Here is a 27,308-nt window from a genome sequence, read left to right as displayed (position 1 = left end):
TGAATGGCAGAGCACTTTCTTATTGTTTTGTTTTCTGAGACAGGGTCCTTTTGTGTAGTCCTTTTGGCCTTGAAATATTGATTCTTCTGCCTCAGCCTCCTGAGTACTGGGATTACAGGGATGCTCCACTGTGCTTGGCTCATAGTCAGTGTTTTTATTTCCAGTCATTAGTCTAGTTGTAATGAAACTTTTTTCTACAGTTATATCATTATGTTAATATCATATTAATGTATTATAACAATTATATATGGATGTATTAATACATAAACTGCATATTGCTGTTACATATTAATGTGGTGTCAATGTATTATAATAATGTAATTCTATTACATTCTATATTCTACCACTTGTTCTTTGTTTTCATTTAATATTCTATGAACTTCTTCCCATGCCAGCACGTACCCAAAAAACAGAACTGGAGAAAAGCCTTAGGCATGTTTTTCCGCACATCAGGGAGGCCATCAGGTGGCTGTGGGCAACCATGAAGTTGCCCCAAGAAAAACAAATTATATGATAATATGATATTATAATGATATGGTATAATACACTGTTTCCCTATCAAACGCTTTACCTCCCCTTTCCTAAACCCTTCCCTTCGCCCCTACCTTCCCCTTCATGTTCTCTTAGGCTCTGACTCCTTGGGTGTATTTTGGAAAACATCTGGACCATGAACTCTGGTATCTCAATCGGTCAGCTGACACAACTGACAGGTGGTTCTCTCAAGGCTGTGTCCCTTTAGGTCAAAGTCACCTGCTGAGTTCCCTGCTGTGGAAGCGAGGGTGAACTCGGCAGCCAGTCCCACAGGGCACAGCATCGCTGTGGTTGCACAAGGAAGAGAGATGTCAGCTCCAAGGCTGGCTTTCCATCCAGTGCCACCTTATTTCAGTTTTAAGGCAGACTGCTCAAAATCTCCGAAATCCTGCCCACCCAGCAGCCAGGTCCCACAATCTCAAACCCAGTCCATCCTGGAGGGTCTTAGGGCGCCCAGGATAGGCGACCTGAGTTCCAATGTCCTGTCCACCAGAAGTGGCTCCCAATGTGACTTGTCTTTGTCCTCATTCCACCCTAAGGGCTTTCACGAAAATGCAAAACACCCCACGCAGCTCGGAAGCTATTCTTTTCTTTCACTTTCATCAAGCACCAAGGAGGCTGGGCTGCAGTGTGTAGGCTCTGGCACCTCGCAACTCCCAGGGACAACAAACCTTGTCCCGAGGGCTTATGCGACCTGTGCCTTTCCGGCTCGAGGAGGAAGCAGGGCGCGGACCTGACGCCTCGGGAGTCCCAAAACCCCGCCCCGGCCCGCGCACTTGAACTTGGTGCCGAACCTGTCTGGGTCCCCTCTCCACGCCAGTCGGCGCCGAGTGACCAGGGCCACCGGAGACATGCTCCGGCTCTGGCTGGGGCTCCTCGGGTCGAAGCTGCTGCTCTGGGGCGCAGCGAGCGCGGTGTCCCTGGCCGGCGCCACCCTCTTCCTCAGCCTCTTGCAGATGGTGGCGAGCTATGCGCGGAAATGGCAGCAGATGAGACCTATTCCCACGGTCGCCCGCGCCTACCCCTTGGTGGGACACGCGCTGGTGATGAAGCCAAATGGGAGCGGTAAGGGATCCTAAGCGCACCCTCGGTGACCGCTGCTGGGAACTCGGCCCAAAAACCCCAGCAGGACTCTCCTTCACCCCATAGCCACACCCACGGCCCGCACTTCTCACTGACCTGGGACCCTGCTACTCCAGGAAAGGGCTTCTAGGAGAAAGAAGAATCTGTCACCCGCTACAGACTGGGTCTCTAATTCATAGATCCAGATTTCCCCTTTGCATCTGCCGAACTTGCTCCTGCCCCTCCCATTCGATAACGAACGGTTTTTTATACATAACGCAGAATGCAGTGTTTTCAGATTTCTGGCCTGCTTTTTCTCTTCTCTCTTTTCCACCTGTAGCTGCTCATATCTCAACAGCCTGTCCTTTTTTTTTTGTATTGGCTTGCAAATCCTTAAGGATGAAAACTCCCCTGGAGCCTTCAAATTTAGTGCCATTTTCCTCTGCCTCCCACTATGGAAAACAAGAGGCCTGAGATTCATTTGAGGCTTCCCCCACAACATCCATCTGAACATCATATGACTTCACCACTACTTCCTTTCATTCCTTCTTGACTTTCATAGTTTAGCTTTCCTAAGGAGGTTTCATAATAACAGTTAATGAACTGTTGACAGGGCCATCAGACACATTTATATGCCAAAATCTTTAGTTATTAAAAAAGACTTCTTTTGTTGAAAGCATATTTTAAAAAGAGATAGACTTACATTTTGTCGATGGGGAAAAAAATCACTTTAAGCTTTCCCATTAGGAAAGATCTTAGTAGTTCATTTCCATAAGTGTGTAAGTTGGGATACCCAGATCTAAAAAGATTTGTCCAAAATGGTGTATTTTTAAATTAACCTGGGCCAGACCTAGTTACTCTTCAGATTATTAGCAATTGTTTTATAGAGCTTGAAATACCATTTCATTGTCTCTTCTGTTTCCCCAACAAAATAACACTATAATTTCAACTTCATAAGAGTAAAATGAGGCCTCAGGGGAGAGTGGTTACCAAAATATTTTCTGGCAGAAGACATCTAAGTAAACTTTTTCTCAAACAAATATCAACATGATTAATATCATAAGTAATCCAACCATGCTTTTAGGTATATGAAAATCACATGGGCAAAAGTCATCTTGGGTAATACTAAAAGCAGAACTAACCTCCCCTTCTGCGCTGAGGCTTTATGTATTAAAAATAACTATGTCTAGCCACATGACGGTGGCTCACACCTGTAATCCTAGCTACTCAGGAGGCAGAGATCAGGAGGATCTCCGATCTAAGTCAACCTAGGCAAATAATTAGAGAGACCTTATCTAGAAAAGACTTTCGCAAAAATAGAGCTGGTGGAATGGCTCAAGGAGAAGGCCCTAAATTCAAGACCCAATACTGCAAACAAAAATATGTACAAATATAGATTCCCCTGGTGCCGATCGTAATCTTGAAGGGTAATCACCAACACCAGAATCCCAAATGTTGAAGTTCCAAAAGATCAAATTCTCTAAAGTGTAAATTCCCCAAATAAGTTGCGAAAGATTAAACGTCAATGCTGAAATCCTGAAAGCCAAAATCTGAAAACTAAAACTCCAGTTGCAGAAAGACCTTGTCAGATAGGAGAAACCAAAATTTAGTGAAGAGGTTTGTGTATTTCTGGTTGTACACAGGATAGTCACATCATGTTAGGTAAAATGAACAGAAGAAAGCTGGCAAAGTGTTATTTTGGGTATATTTGTGAATGTCTGTGAGTCTGAGTACACTAAGGGAGGAAGATCTAACCTAAACCTGATCATTCACAGTCCAGTTTATAGAGGGCTCAGAGGGAACAAATATAAAAGAAAAATGGTCAGTTCCAGAGAGCTGAGACAGAGTTTTCTGCAGTTGCCTTGGACATCAGAACCTGAGGCTCACCAGTCTTTGGCCTCCAGGACTTAGGCCAACCCTTCCCCATCCTCTAACTTGCTATTCTAGGTATTTCATCTTTGCATTATTTCCAATTCTGGAAGCATAAATTGTGTAAAGACCCTTAGAGACAGCTAATTCAATTTATGCATTTTTTGCATGTGGTTCAACAAAAGTGCATTATCACAATGTTGATTTTTTTTGTGTGTGTAAGCATTGATATGTGTAAAAACACCAAAACATCCTCAGTAAGTGAAGAGATGACTTTTTATACAGATGCATCTGTGAGAGAAAAAATGTCCTGAGATCTTAGCTTTTTCAGTGACTGTATATATAGTGTTGAATCATCACCATTGTGGTTTTTGGTGTATTGAGTCACAAAGCTTAGATTATCTGACATGGTATTTCAGATGCCCCCCCCCCCTTTCCGGACAGAACCTGTTCTGCGCTCTTGTTCTCTGATTTTGTTGAAGAGAAAATATAAGAGATAATAAGAAAGACATAGTGTTTTGCTAGTTTGAGATAAAGATAGCTATATAAGGAGATTTTTAGCCTTGCTTCCATGCACGTGTGTATTGCAACTCACATTGATTCATCTCTGCCAGACCTCTTCACTGCTGCCTGGTCCCTTTCCCATAGTGGCCTCTGCCATTTTAAGATTACTATATTTGCTCCTCTATAGGGAGCACATTAACCACATTCAAGTTTTAGGTTTCCTTTCCTTGCCCTAATTCTCTCGAGCGTGTTCTCCCCTTAGTGTGTGACCCATGTCCAATAATATTACTGCATTTGTTTTAGGTCTATAATCTGCATATGAGAACATGTGATTTTTGGCCTTTTGAGCCTGGGTAACTTTGCTTAAGATGATGTTCTCTAGTTCCATCCATTCACTTGTGAATGACAAAATTTCATTCTTCTTTGTGGCTGAGTAAAATTCCATTGTGTATAAATACCATTAATCCTTTCGTCAGTAGTGGGGCATCTTGGCTTTTTCCATAGCTTGGCTAAACATAACCTGAATGTTTCTGACTGTAAAAATATCTATGTCATTACTCCTTATTTTATCATGCAAAGTGGTCTATGAAGTGTTTGCTTGTGCTTTTATGTTTTTTTTTCAAGTAAATCCCTTTTAAAGAAAATATAAATGCCCTTAAGCAAATTTTTAAATTACTTTTTTCTAGAATTGTATTTTTTAGGATTTTAATCTTAGATTATAATTTTAGATTTTAGGTGTTTTGATCTTTTAGAATTTCAATATTCAGAATGATAGAGTTTGCGGTTGTGCCTTTGGGGGGTTTTGTCTCAAACGTAGAAGCCTTCCAATTTTACCCTTGGAAAGTCTCATCATATTCTTTTGGGGATTCCAATTATTTATTTATTTATTTATTTTTGCATTGCTAGGGTTTGAATTCAGAACCTTCACCTTGAGCCACTCCACCAGCCCCTTTTTTTGTGATAGGTGTTTTTAAGATAGGGTCTTACAAAATATATGCCCAGGGTTGGCTTCGAACCACCATCCTCCTGATCTCTGCCTCCTGAATAGTTAAGATAACAGGCGTGAGCCACCAGCGCTTGGCCAAGAATTAAAATTTTTAGTACGTAAGAAAGACCAGTTTTAAAAAAACTCTGACCTTACTGGACTATTTAAATTTTCCTTGGAACTACTTCCTGAGTAATGAGAATGACAAAAAAACTGCCATTTACAAAAGGACATTTTATTCCATTGAGAAAAGTGTTTCTGGGCATTTCTAGCTTTGTGGCTGTTTTTTTTTTTTTTTTTACTTTGCTAGCAAAAGTAACTGTATTCCAGAGTTACGTCCAAAGATTAATTTTAAGTTTAATGCAGGCAAAGTTTCTAGGTCACTGTCTAGAACTTGATTAGAATAAGCTCTTTAATTGCCAATCAGACATTCACCGAGGACCTGTTTTGTGCCCAGTGTTGAGCTCTGCAAAGTTGGGGATATCAGAATATTCTAAGATATAGTCCCTGTGCCAAGTAACTCGTCTCTTATACAAAGAGGCTGTGCCTTCCGTTCTGTGGCTGATGCCTGAACTCTGGCCTTGGGAATCTCACCTGGAGCACTGCGCGTGGCTTCCAGTTAGCCTTTGGGCTCTCCAGTCATGTGTCACTGTCCGCCTGTGCCACCTGTGCCCAGCTTCGGGATCTGATAGCCTCAGACTACCTGGGGCAGGCAGGCAGACTATCAGCATAAACAGGATGTTTTGGCAGCAGGGATTCGATCCAGGCCTTTCGCTGCAATTTTGACAAACTTTTTATCCAAGAGACATTTTGTAGCAGTGTGGCCTAATGATTAATATGCTTGGGAGTCACGGTACAAAACCAAGCTTTACAATTTACTAACTCTGTGTCATTGGACAAGATTTATTCCAGTTACTTAGAATTAAGCCCAGGGCCTGGAACTTCTCTCTGCCACTTGATCCACAACCCACCAGCCCTTTTTTGCTTTAGTTATTATTTTTTTTGATAGGGTCTCACAGAGTTTGCTTGGGCAGTTTTCAGAGCACAGTCCACTTACCTATGACTCCCTTATAGCTGAGATTATAATGTGCAACACCATGCCCAGCTTTTTAACTTATTTTTGAGATAGGGTCTTGATAATTGTCTGGGCTGACTTTGAACTCTCAATATCCTTGCCTCTGCTTCCTGAGTAGCTGGGAATATAGGTATATACTACCATGCCCGTCTTGGACAATGACTTTTTTAAAAATTCAGAATTTGGCATATCAAAACCCAATAATAAAAACCCTAAAAATAATGATCCTATAATAGCTAACATCATTAGCTACATTTGTATTTGAGGCAGAAATATTATTATGAAATAATTTTAGATCAATAGGAAAAGTTGCAAAGAAAGGATAAAGAATTCATATCTGCCCCTCCCCAGCTTACTTTAATGATAACATTTCACATAATTTCTATATTTACAGAAATGATATATTGAACATTTGTAGAATACTTTTTAACAAATCCTGTCTTGATTGAATTTAAAATGAAATGTTTTTCTTCCAGATTTTTTTCAGCAGCTCATTCAGTACACAGAAGAATACCGACATCAGCCACTGCTTAAACTCTGGATTGGGCCGGTGCCAATGGTGGCCTTGTATAGTGCAGAAAACGTGGAGGTAGGTGTATGGTAAATAAGGTAGATGCCTCACTGTACAGTTGATAGTGAGTGTTTCATCAGCACACATATAATAAATGTGTCCTTAAATTTCATTTAATTCAGTCCTTAAAAAGAACTTCACTAAACATTTAGGCTATCTAGGACCTTTTGATGCTTTCTAAATGTAAAACTCTCGATATATCTGTGCACCCTGGTCATCGGTGTCTCCTTTTTTTAGAAGGTCTGCAGAAGAATATTACTTTTAGGAATCATACATAGATTGTTCTATAAGGTTAGCTCTTGCTTTCCACCATACACACACTGAAGACTAAAATACATGACTAATAAAATATGCGTGTTTTCCTCGAGGTACTGAGGATCTCATATCAGTGATAATTTTATTACTCCACATTTAAAAAAGGAATGTGAATTTGACATTTGTAGGGTTGGCATTATTAATCCATACTACTGAAATTAGTTCTAAGAAAGTTTGTATATCTGTGCTTCTTATTGTACCACTGGGGAAACTATCTTGTGCTATGAAGAGAAAAGGGTTTGAGCCAGGGAGTAAAAACAGACTAAATAGAACTTATCTTTGTGGAACAAAATTTTAAAAAATTCCTAGCGACAGGGACATGTCTTTCTTAGTTATTGTGGTGGAAATGTTGGAGTTTCTCTCGTCCCATCTTCCAGAATCCAGCTCAGAGAAGATAGTAAGGCAGTAGGCATAGGATTTTGGCTGCTGGACCCAGTAGGAGCAGGTTTGGTATACTGCAGGTAGAGACTTGTCCCAAGTAAAGGGAACTGGGGCAAGAACTTGGGACCATTCTGTACTCATTCGGCACCCATCCATTCTACTTCATTCCAACTCTAGGAAATCCAATCATACTCATGTTTTTCAATGTTAGCTCTACACTGGAGACACTCAGCATGCATTTCTAATTCACCTTTATTCCAAACTTCACAACTGCTTTCAGGACCCCAGCAACTCAAATGACTCAAAGTCAGCACTACCTGAGAATAAACTCATTGTTTCCATCACCTAGATGTGGTCATCCTCCAGGATCACCTGCCATCTTTTTCTGTTCCCTGTATCCTCACTAAATGGAACCACCTGGCTCCTAGTTCAGGCAAGAACCAGGGAATCATCTTTTTCTTTTCCTAAGTTCCATTTAGTCCCCAAGACTGAGTGGCAGTTATATGTCAAAACTCTAATTGGGTTTCTTTGGGGGCACAGGCATCAAATGAATTGCAGATTTAAAGTTTATGAAATATTGCCTTAAAAAAAGAGGTATGTCCTAGCCAGGTATTCCTACAGTTGAAGATGTTTTGATGACTACATATCTCTGAAATATATTTTTTCTCTTCTGAAGGTAATTTTAACCAGTTCAAAGCAAATTGACAAATCCTTTATGTACAAGTTCCTAGAGCCATGGCTTGGCCTTGGGCTCCTCACAAGGTAGGTCAATGTAAATTTACAAAGCTTTCTTGTAGAAATAGGTACTTATAGGTGTAAGTTATTATTTCAGGAATTGACACAAGACAGTTTTTCTGTAGCAAGACTGTTCTCAGGAAGGAGCAGAATGACTAGAAGAAAAGGTCCACTACTGAAGAAGACAGACAGACAGACAGACAGACAGAAGTCCATGGTGTATGGTAATCTCCAGACATAGTATTCAATAGTGACTAAAACCAGTGGTCCAAGAGGAATTAGGAGGTCCTAATTTTCAAGAGCAATAAAGCAAACGAGAATCTGGAGCCAAGAAGTCTTGAATCAAAAGCCAATGGAAAAGGCAGTTAGCACCAGAAAAGTACACTGAGCAGAGTAAGCTTCACCTTGAGCTGGCATTCAAAAACTGGGCTCCACCCTCTAAGAGAGGGTTCAGCAAGCCAAAAGCAGGACACTTGTGAGGGACTTTGGAGAATTCAAATGTAGAAATGGGATAGGGTCATGGAGCATGTGGATGTCTGAGGAGTAATGTATTAATATTGGAAGAAAATGATTCTTATTTTTAGAAACTCAGAACTTAGAAATAGACAAAAATTCTTAAACTTTTTATTGGATGAATGCTATTTTAGCTATTAGCATTATAGAACAATGTCTAAAAAGTTTACATTTTATAACTCTTTATGAATATTATGTATATCTTTCCAGCCAAAGCATTTGAGAATCTATAGATGAAGCTGTTTCCAGAGTTTTGTTGACTTGGCTATATTCATGATTGATTTGTTTTGGATGTTACTCCTCCTTCATTTATAACTATCTTTTTCAGTACTGGAAACAAATGGCGTTCCAGGAGAAAAATGTTGACACCCACTTTCCATTTTACAATTCTGGAAGATTTCTTGGATGTTATGAATGAACAAGCAAATATATTGGTTGATAAGCTTGAAAAACATGTTAACCAAGAAGCGTTTGACTGCTTTTTTTACATCACTCTTTGTGTTTTAGATATAATCTGTGGTAAGCCTGATTGATTTGTATCTAAAGTCATGGTATAAAGACAAAATGATCCAAATAGAAAATAGCATTCCATTAATAAGAAAAATGAGAGGCTTGGAAAGGACTCAGGATTCCTGAAGGTGGCGATACTGGTAAATTATTCAGAAGAAAAGCAAAGTCAGCCTTAGGGCACTGAGTAGAGCAGGCAGAGAAACAACATGCCAGGAAGGTCAAGGTGGGGGCGGGGAAGAAGAGGGACAGCAAGTAGGAGAAGTGGAAGGAAGAACAAGAGGAAGACACAAAGGGGAAGAGGAACAGAACAGTATTTATGTCTTTTAGTGTCTGTCACTGCAAAATGAATACAAGTGCATGATATAAATGATAGCTTCTTACCATATTTTATAGAAACAGCCATGGGGAAGAATATTGGTGCTCAAAGCAATGATGATTCCGAATATGTCCGTGCAGTTTATAGGTAAGTGGAATTCTCTTCAATTATTTATTAAATTACTATTGATTTGGGTTTTGAAAAAAATCATTGCTAATCACTCCTGTGTCAAATGTTTTTATTGTTTCTAAAATGAAACATTAAGTCAGGCCTTGTGGTACATGCATATAATCCCAGCACTCATGAGGGTGAGCAAGAGGGTCATGAAGTTAAGGTCAATTTGGGCTCCATAGTCAGGCCCTGCTTCAAAAACAAAACAAAACAATAAATGAAATATTAAACTAAAAATTAAACTCACAACTTAACCATACATGTTAGCAGTAGATGAATGGTTATGTAATTTATAGTACTCGAGATTATGCAGAAATTTAAAATGATTTTGTCTAATGTACTGAAATTATATTATGATGTTAAGTAACAAAAGAAAGGTATAAACAATTTTTGTAGTATGACAACTATTACCATATAAAATTACTATAGGAAAAAAGTTAGATGAGGCTAAGTCAAAGTGCTAGCTGTGGTTATCATTGTTCTTTCCGATTGCCTTTTGTTTTTCTTGTTATTTGTTTTCTTTACCATATTTTCACACGGAGTAAGTATTGCTTTTGTAATTGAAGTAATCAATTTACTAAAATTACTTGCAGTTATTTAGCTATTAAGAGGCAGGCCAAGATTTGATTTCATTTATATTATCTTTAAATACATTGTTCATTTCAGCTCACTTTAATAAGTATTTATTGAACATGTGGAACTGTCAGTCATTGACAAGATACTTACTAATTCCATAGTGCTATGTGAAATAGAATAGCGGGGAGACAGGCACTGAGACAACAGATATAAACTTTTGAATTGCAGCAGTAATCTGGGAAGAAAAGATCAAGTTGATATTAGAGAGAAAGTAGGGGTGTGTTGTGCAGATGGAGTGATCAGAGAGAGCCTCTTTGAAGAACTGGCATCTAAGCTGGTCCTAAAAGAAGCCGAGCTTTCTGCTCTGTCACTGGAAATGAGATGCAGGTGCTCGAGGCAGCCAGGCAGCAGAGTTACATTTAGTGTGCACTTTCCTTTAAAAGAGGGCAGTCAGTTGCTTTTGATCAAATGACTGTAAAATAACACAGATTGCTTCTCTGTACCTTGGGTACAAAAAGCCCAGACAACCTTGAGAAGCTGAAAATTCACCCTGGATAAACAAAAGCACACACCAGAGGAGTCTAGTGGATTCTTCATTTTTCGAAAGAGCCCCTCCCCCCTTTTTTGGATTCATTGGATATAAAACAGCCCATTCCTTCATTTTCTAGCGTTGAGCATGGAGCTTTTTGTAATCTTGAAGACTACATTCCCATGTATTACTTTTATCAAAGCCAACCAAACAGGTGCCCAAGAACTATATTCTTCCAATGTGAAAGATGGCATGTGTTTATCTTCTTTATAGGATGAGTGATATGATACATCGGAGAATGAAGATGCCCTGGCTTTGGCTTGACTGTTGGTACCTTATGATTAAAGAAGGATGGGAACACAAAAGGAGACTGAAGATCCTACATACTTTCACCAACAATGTAAGTCATTACTTTTTTATTGTGGTAAAATATACATAACACATTCACCATTGCAGTCATTTTGGGGTATAATTTGGAGGCATTAAGTGCAACCATCAATATCTAGAATTTTTAAAAATCTGTGATTTTTATGTTTTGCTAATATACCTGATGAAGGATTGCACAGTATGTCCTGTAAAACAAAAGTGGAATTGAACAATAGTGGGAAAATGTGGTTGGTGTGATTACATTTAAATTATATATTCAAGTAATATTAATTAAGCACTTGCTAAGATCCAAACACTGTACCAAATGGTGGAAATAGGGTAAGGAATAAAGCAAATATGTTCCTTGTCAGAGCAGAGGTTAGCCTAGTAGGCAAGATTGTCTATAAATGAATAACTACAAAGTGTGATGTGGGTTATGAGCACTTATTAACATGCAAGAGGCTGGGTGAAAGAGTAAGGAAACAAATATTCTGGCGGAACGTTTGAATTAGGCAGTACTTTAAAAGGTAAAGGCATTTAAAGTAGTATATATCTTAATTTGGGAATAAAGCTAGATATTGTTGTTTTATTTCCAAATAAAAAATAATCATAAGGTAGGGATTTTTTTTGAATGTAGTATATGACTCTTTGTATTAAAGGTGTATTTATAAGGCCAAGGTACAGTGGGTCATGCCAGCTACTCAGGAGGCAGACATTGGGAGGGTCATGGTTTGGGGCCAGCCCAGACGAAAAGCCCAGGTCCCCATCTCGACAAATAAGCTAGATGTGCTGGTATGTGCCTATGATCCCAGCTATGTGGGAGGCATAGATAGGAGAATCAAGGTCTGAGGCAAAAACATGAAACCATATCTGAAAAATAATGAAAGTGTAAAAAAAAAGGCGGAGAGAGGGGAAATGGTGGCATGATTCATGGTAGAGCACCTGCAAGCAAGTTGAAACCCTGAGTTCAAACCCCAGTGCTACTAAAAATGTTTTTAAAAGATAAATTTGTGAAAAGCCAGATTGAATTAAAACTATACATCCAGTTATAATTGAAATGTACTGAACAAAGTGCCTATTTAAATAGATTCTTTCTTTGCTGTAAATTTTAATTGAAATATATTGGAATTGTTTCCTTATGGTGAGGAACATTCTGTCACCAACAGATCAAATGATTAACAAGCCAGTAGATGCTAAATGAGGGAGATATTGTCTTGAGTTGGCCATGGTAGAGTCACAGGAAAAGACTAGCAAACAGGCTGTATTTTATAGTTACCTTTTTCCTTCAATTTCATGCACTAATATTAATGTCATTAATTAATGAATTTCACACTGGATTGACAATGTCATTCATTTTATAAATCTTGAAAATTGCATACTGAGACCTAAACACTGTGAGTTCCACAAAGAGTAAAAGAAAATGGTATTTTGTCCCTAAAGAGTTTAGGGTCAATCAGGTCATTGGAGCTATTTAATAGCATGCTTGACAAGTGGCCTGATAGGAAAAAGAAAGTTGAAAATGTGTAACTAAATCAAGTATATAGACTTCAATCCTTTTATTCATTCAACAGGTATCTTGTGAGCATATTTTTTTGGTGGTGTTACTTTGAACTCAGAGCTTTGCACTGAGTGCTCTACCACTTGAGCCACACTCCCAGCCCTTTTTGCTTTGGTTATATTTTTGAGATAGGGTCTTGCTTTATGTTCAGATTGGCCTGGACTGCGATATTTGTTTTGTGCTTCCTTGTGTAGTTGGGCATGACAGGTGAGGTCCATTGGTTGAGATGGGGTCTCAAAAGCTTTTTGCCCGAACTGGCCTCAAACCACAATCCTGATCCTAGTTTCCCAGGTAGCTAAGATTATAAGTATGAGTCACTGTCCCTGCCTAATGAGCATTTTTAAAAGTCAGCCAGTGCTTCAAAGTTCTAAATTTAGAAATTTATTAATGAAAAAAGACATTCACTGCCCTATGAATAGGACTGTTTGAGTTGAAGGAGAAACACACTAAATTGTAAATGTAATGTCAGGTGATAAGTGAAATGAAGAAAAATAAAGAAGAGTTCTGAAGAAGATAGTGAGTGGTGGGAATGAAGGCAGCAGTAATCAGGGAAGGTCTTGGTAGTGTGACAATGAGCAAAGGCCTGAAGGAAGAGACAGCTGGCCATGCAGACTTCAGAGGACAAAACCTTCTAGTCAGAAGAACCAGCATACAGAGTGAATTGAATTACTTACTTGTTTCTTTTTTCCAATGTAACAGGTAATTAGACTGATGTATAATTTGTCTATTAAGTAATAATACTACTTAAACTTTCTTGGAGAAAACAGAACCTTTTTCTCTAAGGTTCTGTTTAGTAGAGTACGGCTCTATTTCTGTGCTAGAAGGACTACAGACATAGTGCTTGAAAAATCATGCATTTTCTGACATTACATTTTTGACAGTTTTGCCAAATAATGTTCAAAGTGTTAATAGAAGGCTTTAAAGTATTTGTACATGGCCTAGATTGTTGAACTGGAAAGGTTTAGAAAAAATAACTTGAAGAAATATAGCATATTTTTATAGGGAAATGTGGCCTTATCATATCCAAACAAGTCTGTGGCTATCATTAAAATCCCACAGGTCATTGCTGAGCGGACCAATGAAATGATGGCAGAGGAAGAATGTAGAAGTATGAACAGGGACCCTGCTCCCTCCAAAAATAAACGCAAGGCTTTTCTCCACCTGCTTTTAAGTGTGACTGATGACAAAGGGAACAAGCTAAGTCAAGAAGATATTCGAGAAGAAGTTGACACCTTCATGTTTGAGGTATTTTATATGGTCAGGTTACTTTCAGGTATCTTTAACACACTCCAGGTTTCAGGGTTTAGCTTAGTGATAACCTGCCTGCCTAGCACATGGGATGCTGGGTTCCATCCCAAGCTATGCAAAAAACAACAACAAAAAACAAATTCCAGTTACATTTAGAATCTTTAGCCTAATTAAAAAAAATTAAGCACATGGTAGTTTAATGCAACTGAGAAAGATTTACTATATTGTCATCACAAATTACAAGTTAAGAACATATTTAAGTACTAGATCAACTTTCTTGCTCAGAAAAAGATTTTAACTAGTGCTTGACACCGAATTAGACACATTTTTCTTTCTTAAGAAAACTTAAGGTTCATCAGACTTTTCCCAAGAAGAGCAGCCAGAAATTGCTCTCAGTTTTCCATGTTCCTTTATATTTCTTTGTAACCTCCCAAGCCCACAAGTTTACCTCCTCACTGCCTTCTTTAGAAGTTCTAACAAGTGGGCACTTAGCCACTGCTATGAGTTGCTTTAGATGAACAGGGTAATAAGAGCTCTTCAACAGAGGACCTAAGGAGTTTGTGGTTCTGAAAAGATCTCTGGTCTTTGAATTTTTTCCAAAAAAGTTCTTCTTGTGATGGGTGTGTTGGTGTATACCTGTAATTCCTGCATTTAGGAGATGGAGGCAGGCAAGTCACAAGTTTAAGGCCATACATAGTTCTAGGCCAGACTGAGGTATATAGTGAGATCACACCTCTCCTCAAAAAATCAAAACCAAAGCAAAACAAAACAAAGCAAAAAGCAAACTGCTTCTTTTTTTCTCTTTTTCCTCCCTCCCTCCCTCCCTCCCTCTCTCCCTCCTTTCCTCCCTCTCTCCCTCCCTCCCTTACTTCCTCCCTTCCCACCTCCCTCCCTCTTTCTTTCTTCCTTCCTTCCTTCTCTCTTTCCTCCTTCCCTCCCTCCCTTTCTTCCTTCCTTCCTTCTTTCCTTCTCTCCTCCCTCCCTCCCTTCCTTCCTTTTTTTGGTTTTTAGAAATAGGATTTCACTATGTAGCCCCTCAAATTCACCATCTTCCTGCCTCCACCTCCCTGAGCGGTGGGATTGCATGAGCACACCACCAGGCCTGACCCAAAAATTCTTCTCACAAATATATTAAATATTACAAAGAGTGAATCTTTCTATATGTGGATTGCCAAATGAAAATAAATGTTTTTTTTTAAACCTCATGTAGTAATAGCCTCCAAGTGGTAAATTATTGTTGGATATAATGCTGGGGCTTGAACATTCTTTTTAAATTTTAGTTTAACTTGTTTATTTTTTGATGGCTCTGGGGTTTGAACTCAGAGCCTTGTCATTCTGTTAGCCCTTTTTTGATGTTGGTTATTTTCTAGATAAGGTCTCATGAACTATCTCTTGATCTCTGCCTCTAGCGTAGCTACGATTTTAATTTAATATTTTAATTGATAAATAATGTGATGTTTTGGTATATGTACACATTGTGGAATAATCATATTGGGTTAACTAATGTGTCCATCACCTTACATACTTATCTTTTTATGTGGCGAGAACTTTTAAAATTCATTCTTTTGGCAGTTTAACAATAGGATTAAGAATAGGATATTGTTAAACATACCACACTGTAGAATATATCACCAGGTCTTGTTCCTGTTCTCTAACTGAAAGTCACAGTCTTTTGACCAGTGTCTCTCTTTCCCCATCCACCCACCCCACTCCAGCCTCTGGTGACAGCATTCTGCTCTCTAATTCTATGAGGTCAACTTTTCAGTTTCCACATGAGTGAGCTCATGTGGTATTTTTCTCTCTATTCTGGCTAAGTAAAACTGAACTAGTTTCCTCTAGATTCATGCATATTGTCAGTAATGACAGAAGTAACTTGTTTTTTTAAGGCTGAATAGTATTCCACTACACACACACACACACACACACATCTCACAGTTTTGGGATATTTTTTTGTGGTACTGGGGTATGAACACAGGACCTCATGCTTGCTAGCCAAGTACTCTCCCACTTGAGTCACACCCCCAGCATCTTTTCCCATTTCTCTGATAGGGCTTCACGTTTTTGCCCAGGGCCACCGATCGTCCTATCTATGCTTTCCTCATAACTGGAATTATAGGTGCATACCACCATGTCCCACCTATTTGTTGAGATACTGTTTCCCTGGGCTGGTCTAAATACATGATCCTCCTGATCTCTGCCTCCATGTAGTTGGGGGTATAGCATATACCACCATGCCCAGTGTAAGCCACAGTTTTTAAGCCAGTCTGCTGTTGATGGATACTTCAGTTGTATAGTCTACACATTTGATATAATTTTATCAAAATTCCAATGACATTTTTCAGAGAAATAAAAAAGTTCTAAAATTTATATGGAACCACAAAATACACAGAAAGCCAAAGCAATGTTGAGTAAAATGAACAAAGCTGTAGGACTCAATACTGCTTAACTTCAAAGCACACTACAAAGCTATAGTAGTCAAAACAGCATAGTACTGGCGTGAAAACAAACGTAGATCAACAGAGCAAAATAGAGAACTCAGAAATAAATCAAGACATTATAACCAATTGATGCTTGACATGGGTGTGAAGAATATACAGTGGGAATGTCTTAATAGATGGTGCTGGAAAAAGTAAATATTCACATGTAGAAGAACAAAGAGGGGCCCTGTGTCACTTCTTACACAAGAATTAATCCAAAATGGACTAAAAATGTACATATAGGTCCTAAAACTGCAAAAGTCTTAAGAAGAAGAAAATTGGAGCTAGAAATATAGCTCAGTGGTGGAGTGCTTGCCTCATATCACATGCATGAAGCCCTGAGTTCAATCCCCAGCACAAAAAAAAAAAAAGAGAAGAAAAGAAAAGAAAAATAAGTAGTGGAGCTTGATTTGATCAATGATTTCTTGGATATGATCCCAAAAGCAGAGGTGACAAAAGCAAAAGCAACCAAGTGGGATTTGTGCACACGTTCGACCTGTAGAGTGAGGCTCTGAGTCACAGTGGAAGAAAGAGTTGTTAGAAGTCTGCAAAGCCGAGTTCTAGTTCTGGTTCTATGCTTATTAGCCAAGTGAAGTGGTTCCACTCATTTTAGATCTCAACCACAGTTTCTCTATGTGTGTGAAAGAGAGAAAGGGAATGATGGTTTTCAACTTCCCTTTTGGGTAACTCGGTGGTAGAGCATTTGCCTAGCATGAATGAGGCTTTGGGTTCAATCTCCAGTACCACAAAACTAGCACACAAACATACCCTTAAATTTCCTTTTTAAGGTGAACTTTTGAAAAGAAATCTTAAGCAAAAAATTGAACTACAAATTAACTGTAAAATAAAGAGGCCTTAAGTGCAGGGTTCTAAAAGCCACATCTCAGTTCTAGTATATACTACATGTGTGGCCTCAGGCACCTCCTGGGGCTTTCTGGGCCTCTGTAGTCTTTTTTCCTTCCTTCTTTCCTCTTATCCCTTCCTCCCCCACCTCCCTCTCCTTCCCTTCCTTCCTTCTTTCTTCAGTTCTAGGATGGAATTGAGTGCCCTGCTCGTGCTAAGCAAGGACAAGGACCACTGAGTTATACCTCCAACCCTGTTTTCTTATCTCAATAACACAGTACTCATGGAGCAATTATTACAATTAGATTTTTTAAGTGCGCTGAGATGCATGCCTGTGCATTGGAAGCGTGGATCAAATATACGCTATTAATGTTTTAACAACCAAATTAATCAAATTAATCACGTAATCAAATTAATTACTTGATGTTGAAGTAGAGCTCTTATATCTCCACCTTCCTCATGTTCACAAACATACATACACTCATGAACACACATGTACATACATGTATATATGCACACAAACATATATCCAACTCCTACCAGGTGTTGCTCTTGTGAAAACAACCAGGTTAATAATCTCTTCCTGGCAGTTCTGAATTCTTTGAACTTCTAATACTCTTCTTTGCCTTCAATAGGAGGCATACCATGTATAACTGTTTTATTGCAGCCTCATCTGTGAGCAGGATGCAGGCCGTTCACTCCAGGTCTTTCGTGCCATGGTCCCAGCCAGTAGAAATTAAGGTGTAGGCACCTCCCATATTCTATGTATTTTTCCATAAACTCTGGGCTTCATGTTTTGTTTCTTCCTAAAACAGGAAGTTCAGCAGACAGCTCCTCCTACACATTTGGATCAAGCTTGCACTCATAAATTAAACAAAAGCTACTAAAATGATTTAGCAAGAGCTCCTCCTTACATGACTTAGTAGACAAATGCTCAGTTCTGTCAAAATGGTGTGGATCCTGTCTGGAGTTCCAAGAAGTTTCTGCAAAGGAACTGCAAGAGTAAGGAAATGCAATGAGTTACACTGTCAGAAATGTGTAGACTATAGATTATAAAAATTGCAGAATAAGCCTCAAGCAATTCAATTTACCAGATATTGGATAAAACAAATACTTTGGAGATTTCTGCTCAGAAAATGAAATATTACAATGAGCACTTAGGTTGCAAAGAGAAAATGAGAAGGCAAGATCTATAGAGGAGTTAATGTTTCCTTTTTCCCTAAAAGTCTTATTCCTAGAGCAATACTATTATTGATTTCTCTAATGCATTATTTTCCTCAGAAGAACTCACCACTCTTATGTATGGAAAAGTCCTAGTGAGATGAGGCTAGGAGCTAAGAGGTCAATACCTAAAACATTGAGTGAGTACAGGTTGTCTAGGATACTGACATTAGTCTTAGAGGTAGAACCACCAGACAGCTGGAGATGGGGAGAATATGGGTTATGCTTTGTCATCAAACAATCTGGGGTTAGCTCCTACTTTACCTTCTACTAAGCTGCCTGCCCTTGGAGAAGATATTTGACTTTAAAATATGGATAGGAATCGTGAATAGCTCCTAGAGTTTTTGTAATGATTAGTTTCTAAAAAATATCTCATATTTTGTCTAAAACACAGCAAGTATTAAATAGGCTATTTATCAACCTTTCCAGTTAGAGGATAGTGCTCAGAAGCACTCACAGGGTTGTGTGTCGTGATGTGTGGTGGGCCTGTGGTCCCAGCTACATGGGAGGTGTAGGCATAAATACAAGGATCATGATTTGAGGCTGTCCCCATACAAAAACACAAGTCCCTATCTGAAAAATAACTAAAGCAAAAAGGACTGGGGATGTAGTTCAAGTGACAGAGCATTTGCCTAGCAAGCATAAGGTCCTAAGTTCAAACCCTAGTACCACCAAACAAACAAACAGCACATACACACACACACACCCTGGGGTCCAACAGCAAAAGGGAAAAGTAGAAAAGTACCTCTGATGAGTTGACTCATAAAAGTTAAGCATTTATTCCCCTTCAAAAGGTCTAGCTAACCAAGATCCCTTTGTGTACCACTCCTTATTACTGTCACGTCCCACCAAGTGTGCAACAGTGTGAGGCATTGAAGTATCAGTAATCAGTAAGCATGAACCTCTGCTTTTTTTGTTGTTTGTTTGTTTGTTTTCTGGTACTGGGAATTTGGACTCATGGCCTAGCACTTGCTTGGCAGACTCTACCATTTAAGCCATACTGCCAGCCCATGTACCTCTGCTTTTAAGGTGTTATTTTGTTTGTTCTCATGGCAGTGAGAGGCTGTATAGAAGTAATTTATGTTCAGCTGTCAAGTGTGGGAATAATTCAAAAGAATTAGGATAGCCATTCCTAATCTTTTCAAGAGGACTCTACTTTTAAGCTTTTTTCTCTCTTACATTTGTAGGGTCATGATACAACTGCAGCTGCTATTAACTACTCCTTATACCTGCTGGGTTGTTATCCAGAAGTCCAGCAAAAAGTGGACAATGAACTGGACGAAGTGTTTGGTATGTTTGGGCTCCTCACTAGCTCTGTTGTGGGTCCTAAGTCCCCCAAAGCAAACGTCACTCTTGCTCATTAGAGATGTGCAGGACAACCTGTTCTAAAGCCACTATCATAAGTATACAGGACCCAGTTGTGCACCAGCCTTCTTTGCAAGGCCTCTTGCCATCCTTGCAAGCATTTACTATTTTCCTGGCTCATGACTGCCTTGGACTGGACACTGGGGTTGCAAGGTCCTCAAGGGTCCCACTGCTTAATAGATGAAACAGACACACGTATAGGAAGGCTTGAGTCATGGGCTATAGCCTTGAGTGATGCAAAAAAGGTGCTGTTTGGGAGCTCAGAGAAGCAAGCGAAGGAAAGCAGGGTAAAGGAAAGCTGCTTATCTATATCACCCTATACCAAGATTAACTCAAAATGGATCAAGGATCTTAATATCAGACCACAAACTCTAAAGTTGATACAGGAAAGAGTACGAAATACTCTGGAGTTAGTAGGTATAGGTAAGAACTTTCTCAATGAAACCCCAGCAGCACAACAACTAAGAGATAGCATAGATAAATGGGACCTCATAAAGCTAAAAAGCTTCTGTTCATAAAAAGAAGTGGGCTCTAAACTGAAGAGAACACCCACAGAGTGGGAGAAAATATTTGCCAACTATACAATGACAAAGGACTGATAACCAGAATATATAGGGAACTTAAAAAACTAAATTCTCCCAAAACTAATGAACCAATAAAGAAATGGGCAAGTGAACTAAACAGAGCTTTCTCAAAAGAAGAAATTCAAATGGTCAAAAAACACATGAAAAAATGTTCACCATCTCTAGCAATAAAGGAAATGCAAATTAAAACCACGCTAAGATTCCACCTCAACCCTGTTAGAATAGCCATCATCAGCAACACCACCAACAACAAGTGTTGGCGAGGATGTGGGGAAAAAGGAACCCTCTTACACTGTTGGTGGGAATGTAAACTAGTACAACCACTCTGGAAAAAAATTTGGAGGCTACTTAAAAAGCTAGACATTGATCTACCATTTGATCCAGCAATACCACTCTTGGGGATATACCCAAAAGACTGTGACACAGGTTACTCCAGAGGCAACTGCACACCCATGTTTATTGCAGCACTATTCACAATAGCCAAGTTATGGAAACAGCCAAGATGCCCCACCACTGACAAATGGATTAAGAAAATGTGGTATCTATACACAATGGAATTTTATGCAGCCATGAAGAAGAACAAAATATTATCATTCGCTGGTAAATGGATGGAATTGGAGAACATCACTCTGAGTGAGGTTAGCCTGGCCCAAAAGACCAAAAATCTTATGTTCTCCCTCATATGTGGACATTAGATCAAGGTCAAACACAACAATGGGATTGGACTTTGAGCACATGATAAAAGTGAGAGCACACAAGGGAGGGGTGAGGATAGGTAAGACACCAAAAAATTAGCTAGCATTTGTTGCCCTTAACGCAGAGAAACTAAAGCAGATACCTTAAAAGCAACTGAGGCCAATAGGAAAAGGGGACCAGGAACTAGAGAAAAGGTTAGATAAAAAAGAATTAACCTAGAAGGTAACACACACGCACAGGAAATCAATGTGAGTCACCTCCCTGTATAGCTATCCTTATCTCAACCAGAAAAAACCCTTGTTCCTTCCTATTATTGCTTATACTCTCTCTACAACAAAATTAGAAATAAGGGCAAAATAGTTTCTGCTGGGTATTGAGGGGGTGGAGGGGAGAGGGAGTGGGCAGAGTGGGTGGTAAGGGAGGGGGTGGGGGCAGGGGGGAGAAATGACCCAAGCCTTGTATGCACATATGAATAATAAAAGAAAAAAAAAGGAACGCTGCTTTATATGCAACTGCACCTGACCACAAATGAGAGAAAAGGTGGGTGAAGCAGACAGAGATAAATTTCTGTTATACAGCAATCTAGGGGTAGAGCTCTAGGCTGATGCCAATAGGGGTGGCTCAGTTCCCAGGCTTGCTCTTTTCTGTCTCCCTTCTTTACCGTCTTGGCTTTTGTCTCCTTCATTGTTGTTCTAGACGTTATACTCATCTGCAGAGCAAGAAAAGGGAAGTGGAGCTGAGTGTTGTGCTTGTTTCCTGTGGCTGTTGTAACAAATTCCACAAACTGGGAGGCTTAACACAACAGAAACATTATGTCATAGTTTTGGACACCAGAAGTCCAAAATCAGTATCACTGAAACTAAATCAACATGCTGATAAGACTGTAGTCCTGAAAAATTCATTCCTCATTCCTTCTGGTGAATACAAACGATACAAAAGCACATCAGACTTTTCTCTCTGCCTTCATATTGCCTCTGTGTGTGTGTGTGTGTGTTTGATATAGAGTTCACCTGGATAATCTAGGATAATCTTCAATTCTTAGGTTCTTAATTTAATCACATTTGCAAAGACCCATTTTTCCAAATAAGAACCTTTACAGGTTCCAGAGATCAGGTCAGGACCTAATATTTGGAGATCTGTTATCAATTTACCATAAAGGGCTATCATCAATTTTATTCTTTTTAAAATCATAGGTAACATGGCTCCCCATAGCTGGAGAGCTAAAAGGAAAAAAAGTTGGATTATCCAACTAGCATTGTGGTATCTGATGCAATTTCATTGAGAAAAGAAGTAGGGAATAAAAAATAGAGGAAAAAAAGTTGCAGAGGAAAAACATTCTAGAAAGAGAGGAACCAGATGAACAGTGGCCCACAGTAGACAATTCTGCTTTGAAGAACAAGAGGAGTGAGCAAGGCTAGAATTCTGGGCATTTGGTAGAATATAGAATTCAGAGAGAAGGTTGGGAAGGAGATTTCATTTTGTAGACTGGAGATAATCTAAGCTTTTTGGTTCTATTTCTGTAGTCTTCTTATTTTTTCTGTATTGATTTTAATTTACCTCAAACTACCTCAGGTAGGTAAATTTGGTCTCCAATTGCTCTCAAGTTATATTAGAGTAGGTTCACATTTTTTGTATCCTCTATAATTTCTATCTCATTGCAGGTTAATCTCACATAATTATCAACACAGTCATTATTACTATGATCTTTGTTTTCACTTATTGTGCCTCCGTTTTTCTAAAATATCAGTTCTCTAATTAGTTCTAAAAACTCTGAGGAACTAATTTTTAACTCTGAGCTGTAAGTATATCAACTCCTTTCATTATTTTTTTTACTGAAGTAAATGTCACATAACATAAAATCTAACATTTTAAAATGCACAATTCAGTGGAATTTGGGACATTCACAGTGTTGTGCACTTGTCACCTCTAATTCCAAACTATTTTCAGTACCCCAAATGGAAATCTTGCAACATTAACCCTATACCTGCTTTTTTCCCCCAACCTCTGAAAACCACCATTTTGATTTCTGTCTTCATAAAAAAAATCATACAATATGTGACATTTTGTGTCTGGTTTCTTCTGCTTACCATATTGCCTTATTTTATTTTGATTATGCATACTATTAGAAATTCTATCTTAGTTGTGAGCACCAAACATTTAGTATTTTGACTCATGAATTCTTTGATATCCTTGCCACCTGGAAGTCCAGATATTTCTTTCATTTTCACTTTCTATATTGATTTTAATCAGGGAAGTCTGATCGCCACGCTACCTTGGAAGATCTGAAGAAGCTAAAATACCTCGAGTGTGTCATTAAGGAGACTCTTCGTCTTTTTCCTTCTGTCCCTTTTTTTGCCCGGAGTCTTAGTGAAGATTGTGAATTGGGTAAGTATTCTGTATTAGAATAAAAGGGAGAGAGGAATTTTTGTTACGTTGATCCTGCTTCAATCTTATGACATATCACTCATCTTCTTGACAGCGGGTTTCAGAGTAGTGAAAGGCACTGAAGCAGTCATCATCCCATATGCATTGCATAGAGATCCCAAGCACTTCCCAGATCCCGAGGAATTCCAGCCAGAACGGTTCTTTCCTGAGAATGCCCAAGGACGTCATCCATATGCTTATGTGCCCTTCTCTGCTGGACCCAGAAACTGTATAGGTTTGTATCCAACCTGAACAGGTCTTACCTTTCAGGCCCACCTGATAGCAGGTTTCCCACATGGTTTCTTTGACATGTCGTGTGACATTTCCCATATGCAACAGGCTTAAAAACACTGGCTTCTTTTTCCCTCCACTTTACATTATCATTGTAAAATGATGTTAGTAAGCATATTATTTTGCTAGGGCTGACCTAACAAAGTACTGCAAATAGGATGACTTAAACAGAAATCTGTTTTTTTCATGGTTCTGGAGGCTAAGATGTCAATAGGATTGGTTTCTTCTGAGTTCTTTCTCTTTGGCTTATAAATGGCTGCCTTCTCCCTATCTTCACTTGGTCATCGATCTGTGCATGCCTGTGATTTAATTGTCTCTACAGTCAAATTATATTAGGACTTATTCTAATAACCTCATTAGAATTTAACCATTTAATGTTAATTTCCTCTTTAAAGACCTATCTCCAAATATAGTCACAATCTAAAACGCTATGGGTGTCAGGACTTCCATGTATGAATTTAGGTGAGAACACAATTCAGTTCATAACATGATGAAGATTCAGTTTCTTTATAGAGTTTTAAAATGTCGTGGATTTGGGCAGAATATAATTTATTGTGGTTGAAAAATTATATGACTAACCAGGCTTAATTTCATTTTGTATTCATTATTTTAAAAATTGCATTTTGCAAAACCAAAACAAAGGCTACTTGCTGTATGACTAGTTGAAATACTTAAGCAAAATGAGTGTACTTCAACATGTATCAAAAGCACCTTCGGCCTTTGTATCTCTAACATCTTATCACTATATAAAAGCAGACATTAATAAAAAGGAGGCTGGTTTGTTGTTGACTCTTAGAAAATTAAAGAGGCAACAAGAAGCAATCCAGAATAGTTATTTTTGAGCCTGAATGAGCCCAGAATACACCTGAGATCCAGTCATTTCTGGGTTCCTTGAGGAATTAGTTCTAGGATCTTCCGAAGCCAGTAAAACCTGCAGATGCTCAAGTTCCTTATATAAAATGTCCTAGCATTTACATAGAACCTACACATATCCTCGGGTACATTGTAAATTAAGTCTAATTTACTTACAATACCTAATAAAATATAAGCTCTATGCAAACAGTTGCTATACTGAATTGTTTGGGGAGTAATGATGAGAAAAAAAAGTTTGTGCATGTTTAGTAGAGATAGTTTTTGAATATTTTGGATCTGTGACTGGTTGAATCTGAAGATCTAGAATTTGTGGATATGGAGGGCCCCCTGGACAGATAAAATAGAGATTTCCTGGCCCACCACAGTAAATCAGACATGATTTAGGCATAGAAAAAGGTACCCCAAAATCTTCATTTTAAACTAACATTCCAAGTGATTCTGATTTTTTTAAGGGCCTTTGTGTGAAATATAAAATTGCTTATTTCTGTAGCAGGGCCTCTTATTTCTCACATTTGAGCTTTATCTGTAATTAAAGTGATGGTATTTGCATTAATTTGAAGGTCAAAAGTTTGCAGTGATGGAAGAAAAGACCATTCTTTCCTGTATCCTGAGACATTTTTGGGTAGAATCCAACCAGAAGAGAGAAGAACTTTGCCTGGCAGGAGAGTTGATTCTTCGGCCAACAAAAGGCATCTGGATCAAGTTGAAAAGGAGAAATGCAGAGAAATCCTGACTGCGTTCTCATGCTGAGCTAATGCCATGAAAAAGCTCGTTGCATAGGAGAATCTCGGAGTTCACAACTTATAGATCGTGTGCTTTGTACTCAGAATCCCCAGACCTAATGTTTTCTTGCCCTCACTGATGGAGAGTTTTATGTATTTTCATTACTGTTATAGATGTCATGTTATGCCTGGTCTTGGTCTCAAAGGTCAGTACCCAAATAAACATACAACAAGTTTCTCAAAAGAGAGGATCCATACACCAATTCAACTTCATTGGATAGAATCAAAGGGTATAATTTAATTAAAGTTCCAGAATTTTTAAAAGGCATTCTTGATAACTCAGAAATTTGCATCATGTAATTCAAAAATAGTGAATAATTAAGCCCTTTAACTCAAGAGCTTAAGGTTTTTATCAGTGGCATCAGTTATAAGTTTAGATTTTATTTCCTCAAGTAAATCATTTACATGTTGACTCAAGTTCTATGTAACTTTTCTTTTTGACACTTCACTTCTAGTCTTCTTTCCATTCTTTGTAGAGTTATCATTACCTTTATGCATCATATTACTGAAGAGATTCCTCTTGGAGATCTCCAAATGCTCACAGTGCCTTGCAAGTTTAATTCATGGCTTTCAGGATTGGAGTAGCCTGTACTCCCTTATGTTGGGAATAGGAGGATGAAATCAGTAAGAAAGTAAATTTCTGCTGAATCCTGCTACTAGTTGAGGCAGGGCTGGAAATAGACAAAGGCCTGTCCTCTAAATCTTTCCACTCCCATTGTGATGAACTCTCCACTACATGATTATTAGAACTCAGGACTTCTACCTCTGACTTGAGCGTATTTCTTTTGGAATTCTTCCACCTTTCAGGGAAAAAAAGCTGTTCATCCATATTTAGTAACCAGTAATATTTCATGTGGTTTTCACTGTAATTAATTCAATCCTGTGCAACATACCTATTATTAAGCTGATAACTGATACACATTCTCTAGATTCTAATTTGGTACATAATACCTCTATTCCTAAATCAATATTTTTTAAAAAAACTCTCTTTTAATAAATAACTCTCAATAAATAAGATAGGTTGTTTTGTTTTCATTTTTCCAAGGCACTAGCAGATAGAAGCAACAAATGAAGAGGGTAGAACAAACATTCTTCAGTGGATATCAAAGGAAGAGGTTACAAAACTTCAGCCCTCTGGCAAGCACTATAGCCTGGAGCAGTGCTAGCAGCTGTACCCACTTAACTATCCAAAGACCCCCCCAGGGAGTACAATCCTGCCCCTAAATTGATGGGGAAAAATGTAAGTAGATGGTTTTAAAAAGATTCCTATCAAATGGTTAGCCTCCTTATCTAGAAAATGGATATATGTAGAACATCTCATCCTCAGATGATTTTTGGATAAGAAAAGTTTATTATTTCTCAATTTATTCACTCATATTTAATGTTTGCCTTTTATTTTTAATAACCCTACATTAGGTATTAAATGAAATTTTAAAATAAAACATTGCTTAACTTTGTTCTTTGGTCTAAGATCTCCATTTAGCCCCAGAATAACTTGTTACTTATATTTTAATTGGTAATTCATTTAAACTTTATCAGAGTTAGACCTGAAAAATGTGTCATCTTCCATATCAAAATGTGGATGGTGTTTTTTTTTATAAGAAAGCAATCAAATATCTGTTTGTGTTCCCATTATTTGTCTTAGTCCTGCTGAAAAAAGGCATCTCAAGAAAATGAAATTATATTTTCAACTTGAATGCTACATTTTATTCTGAGAATTGATTCCTGTTTGAAACATAGATAACTTTTAAAGATAAATCAGTGTCCTCTGAATCATAATGAGTAATAGAAGCAAGAGCGCTTTTGTGTTGGTGTCATCAATTATACTCAGGCTTTCTAATAGATTGATTATGAATATCACTGATGGAAGAATAAGCTCAAGGAGAAGTAGAAACACCAGAGCATCTTGCTCAGCTGGTAGTAGGAAGTAAAATCTC

At 38.5% G+C, this 27,308-nt stretch overlaps 1 protein-coding gene across 1 annotated transcript; it reads left to right on the top strand.

Annotated features, from left to right (window-relative positions):
• Window positions 1-1,137: 1,137 nt before the first annotated feature.
• On the top strand, window positions 1,138-26,386 carry Cyp4v2 (cytochrome P450 family 4 subfamily V member 2). The gene is made up of 11 exons (XM_020160615.2): window positions 1,138-1,596; window positions 6,503-6,615; window positions 7,970-8,055; window positions 8,870-9,060; window positions 9,445-9,514; window positions 10,917-11,043; window positions 13,627-13,812; window positions 19,544-19,646; window positions 23,252-23,386; window positions 23,481-23,660; window positions 25,150-26,386. Exons 1-11 carry the CDS (start codon window positions 1,383-1,385, stop codon window positions 25,320-25,322), a joined length of 1,578 nt encoding a protein of 525 aa, XP_020016204.1. The 5' UTR covers window positions 1,138-1,382; the 3' UTR covers window positions 25,323-26,386.
• The last annotated feature ends 922 nt before the right edge of the window (window positions 26,387-27,308 follow it).

Source organism: Castor canadensis, chromosome 14, assembly GCF_047511655.1.
Source record: "Castor canadensis chromosome 14, mCasCan1.hap1v2, whole genome shotgun sequence".
Lineage (NCBI taxonomy): Eukaryota > Metazoa > Chordata > Mammalia > Rodentia > Castoridae > Castor > Castor canadensis.
Note: the sequence above shows the minus strand (reverse complement) of the source record. Positions and strands in the feature narration are given on the sequence as shown.